General features: G+C 44.0%; 1 protein-coding gene across 2 annotated transcripts in view; it reads left to right on the top strand.

Annotated features, from left to right (window-relative positions):
* Positions 1-668: 668 nt before the first annotated feature.
* The window catches only part of FRMPD4 (FERM and PDZ domain containing 4), a gene marked incomplete at its 5' end in the record, with an annotated part of 310,938 nt that continues 299,645 nt past the window's right edge, over positions 669-11,961 (top strand). For both annotated transcript variants that reach the window (XM_084268209.1, XM_084268208.1), the window contains one exon: positions 669-709. In XM_084268209.1, coding sequence (XP_084124335.1) covers positions 669-709 — 41 coding nt within the window. The remainder of the gene's footprint in view (positions 710-11,961) is intronic.

The raw sequence follows: 11,961 nt of genomic DNA, 5'->3' as shown, positions 1-11,961 counted from the left end.
GAGGCCCGCCGGGGAGCCCCAGGGCGGCGGACAGCCAGGCCCCGAGGCTCGGCCCGCTCCCGGCGACTGCCGCGGCGCCTCGGGCTGAAGCCAGCGGGTGGCGCTCGCCCGGTCGGCCGTCGCCCCCTGCGCCGACCGCTCCCCCACAGGAGGGGGAGACATTGCCAGCGAGAGGAGAAACTCCCCCTTCTAAACCTTCCACTTTCCACCTTCCTCAGCCTTCCCCCCCCCCCCCCCCCCCCTCCCGCCCTCCTTCCTCCTCTGGGGATACTGCAAAGAGGCAGCGAAACGCTGCCTGCCGCCTCCCCCTTAGCTTCTCGGTGCGCGGCGCGGCTGGAGCCCGAGCTGAACGCAGTCCTCCCGCCGGGCAGCCCCCAGCGCCCTCCCCGTGCCTTGAGTTACCCCAGGGAGGGGGCAAGGCAGGCAGAGAGCGGGGCGGGGGGGCGGAGGGGGAGGGCTGTGTGCGGATGAACGCCGCTCCTGCGAGATGCTGCACGCCCAGCTCCCTGCCGGAGGGGGGTAGCAGCCTCTGCCTCCGCCGGCTCCTGCTTTTGCAAGGGCTGTTGCTGCCACTGGACGCAACCTTCCCTCGACATGGAGCTGCTGCCGCCGCCACCGCTGCTGCTGGAGTGAGTGAGTCTGACGGGCAGAGCTAACCGGCTGCATGGATGGATGTGTTTAGCTTTGTGAAGATTGGGAAGCTCTCCGGGTAGGTGTTTGCTGCCGCCGCCGCTCCGTGACCCGCCGGCGTCCCGCGGCTGCAGGGGCTGCCCTGCCCGGCGGGGTCGGGAAGGGGAGGAGGGACTGCCCGGCTTGAGGGGGTTGCCCGGCGTGGGGACCGCTGCTGCCGCCGCCGCGCTCAACTTCCCTCGCAGCGGGGCGAAGGTCTGGGGGTCGGGGTGGGGCGCTGGGCGCTCGCTGCCTCCGGCACCTGCCGGCGCCCCGCCGGTGCTCCTGAGCGGGATGGGTCGTCGCCCTCACCCATCCTAAGGGACCACGAACGCGTCCCGGGGCGGGCGCTCCTCGCCGCGGCTGCGGCCGCGCTTGGGGGAGAGCGGTACCCGCCTGGATACGTTGCCGTGAAGGGGCGACCAGAAGTGTTCCGACAATGCAAAACCGGCGAGAGGAGCTGGGACCGGGGCGGGGGTGGTCGCGCCGTCTCCGCGGGCGCGGTGCGGGGTAACGGTGACCCGCCGGGGTGAGGGGGCGAACTTCGGAAGGTGCGGGGCACCGCCTGGCCTGGCCGGGCTGGCGGGGAGGAAGGGGTCGGCCTGCCCCTCCGCTTCTCCCCGCTCCCGCGGTACGCGCCGCTCCGGACGCGCCGTCTCCCCCAGGAGCGATATTTTTAGAGGAGCGGTGAAATCATCGGCAGATCTGAGCGCGGCCCCTGCGCGGATTCACCCCGTGGGCGCCGGGGCGCAAGTGGGTTTTGGCGTCTATTCTCCCTCGCTTGCGAGGCGTGTGTACTTCCCGTTGTGTAAACGGGGTGCTTGATTTAGGGTCGCTTCTTTTATTTTTTTCCCCTTCGCTTCCCGAATAAATCATCCTTTGAATGGCCTCGGAGTTGCGGGCTCTGCCTGTCGACTGTTGCGTTCGCAGCTAGTTGCCAGGCCCGGAGCTCCGTGGATGGATCAAGAAGCACAACGGCCCCTGTTAAAATGCTCTCCTGGCGGTTAACAGTAACTGGAGGTAGCTCTTCTCAGCACCCGGGGAAATGGAGCTTTATCTCAAAGGTGCAGTGAAAGTATTCGAGCCGAAGGATTTTTTTTTTTTTTTTTTTTTCCGGGTTCTGCTGCGGATAATCTTCCTAAAGGATTTAGCTTTGATCACAGTAACTAGGAGTGTTTCAAATTCTTACGGTCCAGTGGTTCCTACACCATAGTTACCGTAGCCCTTTCGCGTTATGGAGCGCAGAGGAGGCTGAAACGGGATGTTTTACAAAAGGGAGAAAGGTCTTTTTAAGGAAATACAAAAGGTAGCTTGCTCAGGTAGGGAGCTTGTCAAGATGACCGATGGCCCTTAAAAAAAACCAAATACTTCATGGCCGGAAGTTTCAGAGTGCCACGGGTGCAGGCGTAGCCTTTATCCCCCCCCAAAAAATCCCACCATCGCACCTGGCTGTGATTACAGCTCTGCTGGTGGCGATGCCAGCGCAGAACAGCTGCTATCATTCAAGCACATCGTTGTCTCATCCTGCTCGCAGCGATTTTACACGATGTGACGGCTACGACGGTAGCGGCCCGCTCAGCTTTCCTTGGGTCGCGTTCCCAGCTGATACCGCTCCAACTGCAGCCGCAGTAGCTAACGGTGGAAACTTTGGGGAGAGGGAAAATATGCTCGCATAGATAAGGAGCAGGCCACGTGGTATGATATTTATTTCCAGGTAACTGAATTGCTCGACCTCTTCTGTTTGTTTGGAAATAGTGTTTTAGCAAAGCTCCTATATCTTTCTGTCTCACGTTTGTCACACTTGGGCTAGAATCAAAGGGAGAGAAATGATATCCTGCTTGGAAATGTTATTAGGTACATGGCCGTTTTCATATATATATTGTAGGATTCGGTCTTTGTAGTGTACAAAATCTGTAGCTTTCTGCATACTTGAAGATAGAGCTGTTGCCACTGCTGAGATTTATGTTTAAGTAAAGGCAGATCACAGCGTTTCTCCAGAACCTGAAAGTTCCTTCTGAAATGAAACGCCAAGTTTCAAAGCTTGTATCTGGCTTCTCTTGATTCAGGGATATGAAGTACTTACAGACCGAGTTTGTCTTGTAGATTGCAGTAAATCATTTCTACACTGAGACGCTATTTTCATTTCTAATTTTCTGGCTGTTAAACGACCTAATAGTTTACACAGGACTTTACTTTCTTGCTGTTTCCTAGGTAACAGCTAGGTATCTGTTCCAATTTGATGAGAGCTTCACGGAGCAGACAGGTTCCAGTGTAAACCCCATTTTTAATCCCTCTGTGTGTTCAGATTGGAAAACTAGTTTGCCTGAAAAGGCTGTTTCTTTGCTGTTAGAAGGAAGGCCCTTCTGAAAGGAAGGAGGGAGATGATAAAGGGTATGTAACTGAGAGTGGGATCTTGCAGGCAGATTACCTACAGAAAGTTGTTTTGAACTTGGCTGGTACTGAACTTTTTTTATGACTTCAAGTCTTTTGTTGAATTTTCTTTTATTGTGCGTCCAGATCTCATTTTTAGGTTGCAAGTCAGCTATTACAGTTGTAGTCTGCAGCCTTGATTCTGCAGGTAGTGGCATGGGTAAGCTGTTATGCATGGCCACCAACAGGGATACTTCTTAAACTCCTGGTATAATTTTAATAGACTTGGTGAAAAGTCAAGTTTTGCCTTGATCGATTAATACATAAGAGCCTTTATCTAGAAAAAAAATTAGGATGGGGGTATAAAGAAGATGCAGAATTTTACATAGCATACACAGAACATCATTATGTTTTAATTATTTGTGCAGGGTGTTTTTGTGGCACCTCTGTGAGTGGGGTCCTTTAGAGACTTTCTTCTGCAACTGCTTCAGCAGTTGTCTGCAGTTGTTGGGTGTGGGGAACCTGGGCATCACCTGGAAAAGGGATGTGTACAGAAATGGGAGGAAAGCCACGCTGGTCTTAGGATAGATGTGATTTCTGGTAATGTTTTTCTTTCCTTGCCTTTGTAAATCTGTTGTTTTGTATTCTATGCATCAGATAGAGATGCTTCATGGTGAAGTTTCTTTTGATTTCTAAAGACTGGAAATACTCATCTGATGCTGGAAACAAAAATACTGTGTAGATGTACTGATCACACTTTCACTGACGTAGGCTCTCTCCCACCCCCCTTTTTGGAAATTCATCAATCTTGTAATGGTCTGGAAGAACTGTTGCAGTATAAATCTTGTGGCATTCTCTGGAGGGAAAAAAAAAACCCAACAAACCCTTTTCTTGTAATGAATTTCCAAGTGTGGAGAATGATTGACAAGCCTTGTTTAATGGATCAGTACTCCGATGTGGAGCTGTACTAGGCAGGTGAATGCTTCTGTAGTGTGGGCTGCATAAGCATGTACGGTGTGGTAGTGTCTGTAATTTGGGAGGGAGGATTAGTAGGTTAGATAAGGTGCGCATGAAAATTGCCGGATTAGGTTGGATCAGAAGCCTGTCTTGCCTGGTATTCTCTCTTAATTGCTTTCAGCAGCTGCCTGGGGAAGGAGCAAGCGTGGAGCGGGGATTCTTGAGCGGAGGAATGAGGATGCTGCAGTACTGAATGTGAAATGGAGTATTTTCAGATCTAGGCAAACCTGAGTAAAGGGCACAGTGTCAAGTTTCAGGTCGGTACTGGAGTGATGAACTATGAAACCCTACGTCAGAACAGTGAAAGGGGGGTTAGCAAGAGTTGAAGCCTGTGTTCATAGAATATATTTCCAATTAGAAAAGCTGTTCATTGGGAATGACTGTTTCTGTGATTTCTGTAGAAGTCAGTGTAGAAGTTTCAGCGCTTTCATAGCAGGGTATAAAACTTTGATGAGGAAAGATGGCTGGGTACCACCTGAATGTGACTGAGCGGGGCACTAATCCTCCAGAGTTGGGAGACACAGCACCTGCTACTGTTGGCAACTCAGACAAATAACACTCGATAGAAAGTAGCATGATTGTCCACAAGTGGCCATCAGTCGTGAGCGGTGGCGATACTGATAAGGGTGGGTTGGACATCTCTGTCACACCGTCACCTTTGTGGGAGAAGTTCCGTGCTCACACAAGCCGTTTGTCACCAGAAAGGAAGCCTCCTAACAATAGGGCTTCAGTGTGGGCCAAGAAAGTAGACTTCTCTGGTACCTTGTTGTGGCTATTAAAAGTAATTAAACATGGAGTTAACCCTGTGTAACAAACGGGAAGATACCAGCAAGACTTGGACCCATCCTTAACAGCAATGCTAATTTGTGGTAGGTAAATCAGTCGTACCTGGATCTTTATTTTTCAGCTCAAGCTTTTCATTGCCATCCATTACGGTTGAGTTTAAATTTATTCCATTAAAAAATGGATGTGAATAGTCATATTCCTGCTATCTCTCGGAATCAGATTTAAAACAAGCACAGACAGACACACTTTCCCCCTCCCCGCCCTCCCTCCCCCCCCCGCCCAGTCCATAACCCTGCAAGCTCTTGTTTTCAGAGATCTCTTCAACATGGCTTTTTTCCTGTGATTAAGCTGAACCTGAGGCTGGGTTTCCCACTGAGGAGGAACTTCTTACAATGTCTTTTTTCACTGGGGTGGGTAAATTCTCATCTTTCGTGCTTATCTTTCCATTGTTGGGCATCTCTGATCAGGTAGATTGACTTCATACCTGCACAAACATTTGGGCTTTTGGATTCTTAATGCCTGTAAAAGTGAAGCAAGTCTAAACAGCCTCTGAATCTCCGAGTCTTACATTTGCTGTCTCAGTTTTCAGCCTTTGCAGCCCTGCGCTCGGCCCTGTTCTCTCCAGATGCCTTCTTTAGATGTCCTGCCAGCTGGTGTGAGAGGTCCTCTCCTAGATCTGTCTTAGAGTTTAACAAACCAAAAGCTGTGTTTGTGGATTGTGAATGCTAGGCTCTGTTTTTTACACAGAACAAGGTTGCTGGGCTTCATGGTTTAGATATTTTTATGTGTCCAAGCAGATGTATGCTTTCTAGATGTAAGGTTATAAGATTAGTTGGTCTGTTGTTTGTTTTTTATTTCTTTAAGTAAGGAATTTGATAAGATTTTGGGATGGTTTCTTAGCTTTTCTTTAGTTTAGCAGAACAGCATCTTTCTTAAGTTCTGATTTTCCCTGTCATGTTTTTATTCTGCTGTGATGTTTAAAAAGCCACCTTAATAGGGAGACAATTAAAGCGTACTTAAGTTACTAATGCTATTTAACATACAATTTTTAGAACAGTTTTTATGACTGCTCTTTGAAATGACAATATCATAGCTTGTAAGTTATTTTCAGTATTTACAAAAGACTGTGTCAGTAAGAAAGCCTATGATTATCTTTTTTTATGCTCAAAGGAGGTAATTTAATTCTAGCAAGAATTTTATTATACTGAATGATAATTCAAGTAACCATGAATTCATTTCACCATTTTTTCTTTTTTTCTTTCTTGAGAAGATGGCATTGCGTTTAGTGAAATATTTGTCTAGTCACATTAACAGAAGAGCTTTACCTTACATTTGATTATCTGTTTGGTTAGCTGATAGACGTGATAAAGACGTGCTGTAATATCTGTGATGTTAGTAATGTATGTCATAACAACCTCAGCAGTTGAGAGATTTATTAAAACCACTCCTTATATTATGAACTGCTGTAAACTTGTCAAGTGGCCAGTGAATGATGATGCAACTCTGCTAAATATGTATGTACTCCAAGTACTGTTTGCCTACTGATAGAGTGCTTAAAGATGTAACCAGGGGTAATCTTGTCTCTGAAAATTTTTGAGAAAGCAAAAAAAATGGAAAACAAACTCTAGAAGTAATGATTGTATAGCCTCTACTCTCTACTAATCACTGCTCTCTTCTGCCTCTTCTACTAATTGCTAACGAAGATGGAACGAGGACTTTGAGAATGGATGCTCTGATTTAAGAACAATCTAAGCATGCGCAGGTTGAGTATAATATTTTAATTTCTAGGAAGATTGGTCTTCCTTTTTTTTGAGAGCTTCAGTTTGTGATGTCAAATCCTTAGTGACATGGTTGAATCAAGTGTGTGGATAGTTTCTTCTATAATCATGGCTTGCACCAATATTCTTGTGTGTGAGTCAACCTGTTAATATTCTCATATGGTTTGAGAAGATACACAGAAAAGGTTTGGTTTTATTTCCGCTGTATTTGCTGATACCAGGAAGAGTCTGAGATTTTTTTTTTTTGTTGTTTGGCTTTAGGGTTTGGTTTTTGTTTGGCTTTTGGGTTTGTTTGTTGTTTGGGGATGTTTGTTTTTTTTAAGAAGCCTGCTTGTATTTTCAGTTGGACAGATTCATGTGGAAAATTTCTGTTAAAGTGAAGGAAAAAAAATCCTTAACCATAAAATAATACAAAATAATGGTATGTTTCCATATTTTATGGAAGTGCACCAAGATGTTAATAGAAAATACAAACTGTGGCCTGAAATAATGAGTGGATAATGCATGCTTTCAGCTCTGCTGGCAGTGTGGCGTAGAAGGGGTATTTTACTTCTCTTGACAGCATTTTCAAGTAGTTATGTCAGTGTATCACAACTTAGTATCTGACTGATGTGATGAAGAATTGAGTAAAGCCATGTAGGAACTACCATCTCCTATAAAATGAACCATTGTCTGGGAAGGATCTGTAACTAAATAATACAAAAAGTCAAATGTGAAGAAGGGAAAAGTAATTTTTGTTTCCAGTCCTACATACTGTGTCATGCAGAAGTTGCTCTATTAAACTAGATGAGACCATCCAGGTACATGAATTACTTGTTTCCATGATTGCACGTAACCTCTTTGGATCTAGTACAGGATGGAACCTTTTGGTGCTGATAAGGTACCAGTGTTTAACTATTGTAGGGACATGCCTTGAGCAGGAAATGACTTCTGAAAATGCAAAATTGTATTTAAAGCTGCATTTTATAATCACAAGTAATTGGGATTAAAAATTTTCTGAAGTACCTTGAAGAAACTTGTGAACTTGGAAAGTGGTACATTTATTGAAGCTATGTTTGAAAACATAAAAGAACCTGTGAGACTCTTTCTGATAACTATTCTGCTGAATGGAAATTAAGCAAATAACAGTGCCAGTAGAATGAATTTCAGTGATTAATTTCATGTTCATATCCTAGTGAAATCAACACTGCTTAAAAGCTAGATGTATGACAGTACATTTGAGCTAGGAGTGCAAAGTACTCCAGGGTGCAAAAGCCTATCTCACCTAAAACAGGACATGTGGTGTAGAAGTCTCTACCAGATTTCCTTTAGTCCATGGTCTATAGTAACTCCCTTTAATAGGTTGATTATGCACAATAAAATCAGAAATTTATTTTTATTAGTTTTAATAACTCAAAAAGAAGAACTTAAAAAAATGTTTAGAATGAGTAAGAACACTCTGAAGAAGTAGAATGAGCAGTCTGGTGGGTAGTGCAAGCCTGCATCCTATTAAATAATTTTCACCTGTGGCTTAAAATAGCATAAGGATGTGATAAAGAGCTAGTTAGTATCTTCTTAGCAAAGTCCTCCATGGAATTTATTGCTTGGACAAAAATAACTTCCTTTGATGTTAAGGAAAACAATTGCTGATTGACTTGGATATTTTCACAACTGTTTTAAGAGTTAATATCTGTAGATGAAACACTTAGAATTCTTTCAAAAAGAAAAGCATTATCATGAAAACATTGTCAGTGGGTACTGAATGCAGCCTTTTTCATTTTAATTATTAGAAAGTTAGTGAGGGGAATTGTCAGGGATTAATTTTAGTTATGGGGCGTCTGGAGGTAAGGTTCAGTAGAACATGTGGCTGGCTTGCAAGATTTTGAGAACCACTGGTAAATAGGAAATAAATACAGACAATAAAAAGACGGCGGTGAAGACAAAAGAATATTTGTATGTTAACGTCAAGTGTTGAGAATGGATTCTTTGATGATCTTCTGGTTGAATCCTTTTTATGGCCTTCTAGTTCATCATAAAATTTATTTTTGCTTTCTGCTTGAAAATTTCAAAACTTTAAGGGAAAGCAACTTGGGATACTGGAATGCATTGGGACCTTTTTAAAGAAATGTATCTGTAAGTACAAAAAAGTACGTGTGTATGGATTGGTGAAAACTACTTAGTAATTTACATTAACAGTCAGAAAGGCCAAGGAAGTGTCACTTTTGTTCTTTAGAATTTAATTCTGTATATATACGTTTTTGTTAAGTTAGGGGAGGGGAGGAAGGAAGAGGGGGAGTCAAGACATGTTTTTTTTGAAAATAACCTTGCTTTCCTTTACCATAGGCTACTGCCTGGTTCACAGTTTGCTCCTAATAGGAAGAAAATGTAAAAATTGGTATTTGTAAAATTTGGAAGTACTGATTGTACCCTGTTTAAGATTTTCCAGATGTTTTTGCATGATCTAGCTTTTGTTGCTCAGAACTGTCTGCTTTTCTCATGCAAGTGTTTACACATTTATATAAAACACTTTTCCAGCATGATGTAGCCCATGAGGTTTTGCTTACCTTGCTTATAGATTTTGCAGTTTCACTGTTTGTTTTTAATCTTGAGTTCATGATTATAGTACCCTGGCTTTGGCAGTATTTCTGTGTCTAGAGACGGAAATGCCCATTATTTTATGCCAGTAAAAGCCACCAGTTGCGCTAACGTGCACCAGCCATGTAGAACAACTGAGGCCTGTGTTACAAGTGCCTGTGCTTCCTTGTGCATTTGATTGAAATGGAGTAGTAGAGAACTGGAGAAGTTGTCTGGAAATAGTCCCTGTCTAAGAAGATTAATAGAGCCAGGATGCTTTGGATTCACCTGAATGCCTGACCGATGGCTCTAACTTTGGCTTGCTCTAAGTGGGACTATCACAAGCCTGACTTTCTTTAAGCATCTGTAACAGGCACCGTAAGAGAGTGCAGATTGTAGTTGTGTGGAAGAGCCTGCCCAAATGGTGCTAAAGTTTGAATTTTTCTTTGCTTGTGATGATAGGCTTTTATCCCACAAAGCATGGGAAGTTACTGCAGCACCACCTCTAAGGCCTGACGTGCTCTGGAAAGAAGCGGGCTGTTTGTTTAACGCTGCTGTATATAACAGGTTGTACAACTTTAGCACAGAAAAGACAAGTGTCACTTGTTTTCACTGTGTGATGTGACTAATCGAGTTGAAATGTAGTTTATGTGTTCAAGTAGAAGTGATCTAAATTCACTTCCCCCGGCTCCCGACATTAGGTTATGGATCACATGAAAATTGTAATTTAAAGGCATCTGCTTTTCTTGATTTTTTTTAAATTTATTTTTTACTTATTGAAAACTGTTAATTTTTATCTTTGACACCCCCCCTTTTTTTTCCCTAGGGAGAAAGACAGACAGTTGGCTATCTGCCTAGGTTTTTATTTCATTTTGTGTATTGTACGTTACCCATCACCTTCACAAGTGGTGCACAATCCTCTGCCAGGGCATGGGGTGAAGAAGGACAGAGAAGAACTGCGCGTGGGGAATGATCTGTGCTTGACAAGACTGCTTTGACGGGAGGGTGAATAGAGGCAACAGGGTGTAATATGGGAAGAGCAGCAGAGGTAGGAAGAAATTGGAGAAAGAAAATTAATGAATGTTGCATTGAACGAGGGCTTATTTGCCGTGAGTGAATTGAAGTAATTGTTCAAGACTAGCAGATCTTTATGTGAGAATGAACTTGCATTGTTGCCTGGGTAGGAGTTTATTTGCTTTGTGAGGCTGGTTGAATTAATTGGTTAGATGTGCTATAACCTGCATGACTGCTGTTTTTTAAAAAAGGAAGAATTCACTCCAACGTCATCACACAGAAAGAACTATCTTTTTTTTTTTTTAAGCTCTTGAGTTTCTTCTTGAAACTCTTTTCTTTCTCCAAAGGGTTTCTGGTGGCTGAGCTTGAACTAGCTCGACACATGAAATACCCAGGGAGACAGGGGCCACCTTGTGATCCACAGCTTAAGAGGCACTGTAATTGCGATGGTGGCTTATCTCAGGGTGAAGCTCATCCCCTGCACTTGAGGATTTCTGAGCCCTGGGACATCTACCCATTCAAATGCAGATAACTTGACTGCAAGCAAAATCTGCAGTCATTGAAGAACGTGCTTACATTTTATTATGGCTTAAAAAAATGCTCCAGACCGGAAAGTGGTTTTTTTCATTGATGCGGGGAAGAATTGGGAGTAGATCCTTGCACTCTTGAAGCACTTTGAGGGTGCACTTCTGAAATATGGTGAACCTGATGTTAACTGCTGATAGCAGGAGGCCTCACAAGGCTGTGAGGTCTGATCTCTGCTTTCTTCTGCTGTTGCTTTTTTCCCCCTTCTAATTCTTTGCCTCCCTTTATGTACATCTTACACCATGGTGAGCTGCTTCACGGCCTAAAACCATGAGAAAACTGGTTTTGGTATGCTGCTTTTCTGCTGGTATAGATGGGTAAACTGGCCTGGCAGAAGTGATTGGAGTCTGTTGTTTTGGCAGCAAGGTGGAAGGGGCTTCTGGCACCTGGTCAGCTCTGTTATGTCACACCACAGTTGCTGGTGGGTGCTGCCATGGGGAGCTGTGGAGACAGTGACCTTCGATCGGTTGCCTGTGGGAACTGAAGAAGTGGGGAGGCTTTGTGTGAACCCCCCCTACCCAAGCAACCAACTTCTGCTGCCTTCGAGTGACTTGGCTTTACCCGGACACCTGCGAGACCCAGCACAGGTTCTGAGTGCTAAATGCAGCTTTCCTGTATGGCACACATCCTGATGTACTGAGAAGCTATTCCACCCTTGTTCCCATGCTGTGCCGTCTCAAGAAATTGGCTTCCTGGATGATTTCCTAGTAGATTTCTCTTCGTATCTTTACCTTATTAGGCAGGAGGGGAGGGTGGGTGTGCAAGGGTTTAATTTTCCTATATTGCTTGTTAGAAGATGAACTGTCGAGGAAAAATGAGAGATTGTTTGCTGGGGTTTTTTTCTTTAATTTTGTTTTTTCTGGGGTTTTTTTCTTTAATTTTGTTTTTTCACTAGTGACCTTGTATTTGTTAATAGCAGTAAGCCTGTGGTTATATTCTCTCCATATACTTGTCTTCCAAGTTCTGTAAGATGTCTAAGGAGATAAAAGTTTTATTTTAAAATGCTCAATTTCTGAACATCTTACAGAAGCTATTGTAACGTGTTTGTGCTGCCTCTGAAACCACAAAAAATAATTAGAGATTATTAATGGCTTGCTTTTCAAATGCATTTCATTTCTAAGCTGGAAATGGTAGTTTTATAGATGCGTTAATTAGACTGAATTTTTAATTTAACTTCAAATAATGTGTC

This window comes from Gallinula chloropus (assembly GCF_964237585.1).
Source record: "Gallinula chloropus genome assembly, chromosome: 1".
NCBI lineage: Eukaryota > Metazoa > Chordata > Aves > Gruiformes > Rallidae > Gallinula > Gallinula chloropus.
Note: the sequence above shows the minus strand (reverse complement) of the source record. Positions and strands in the feature narration are given on the sequence as shown.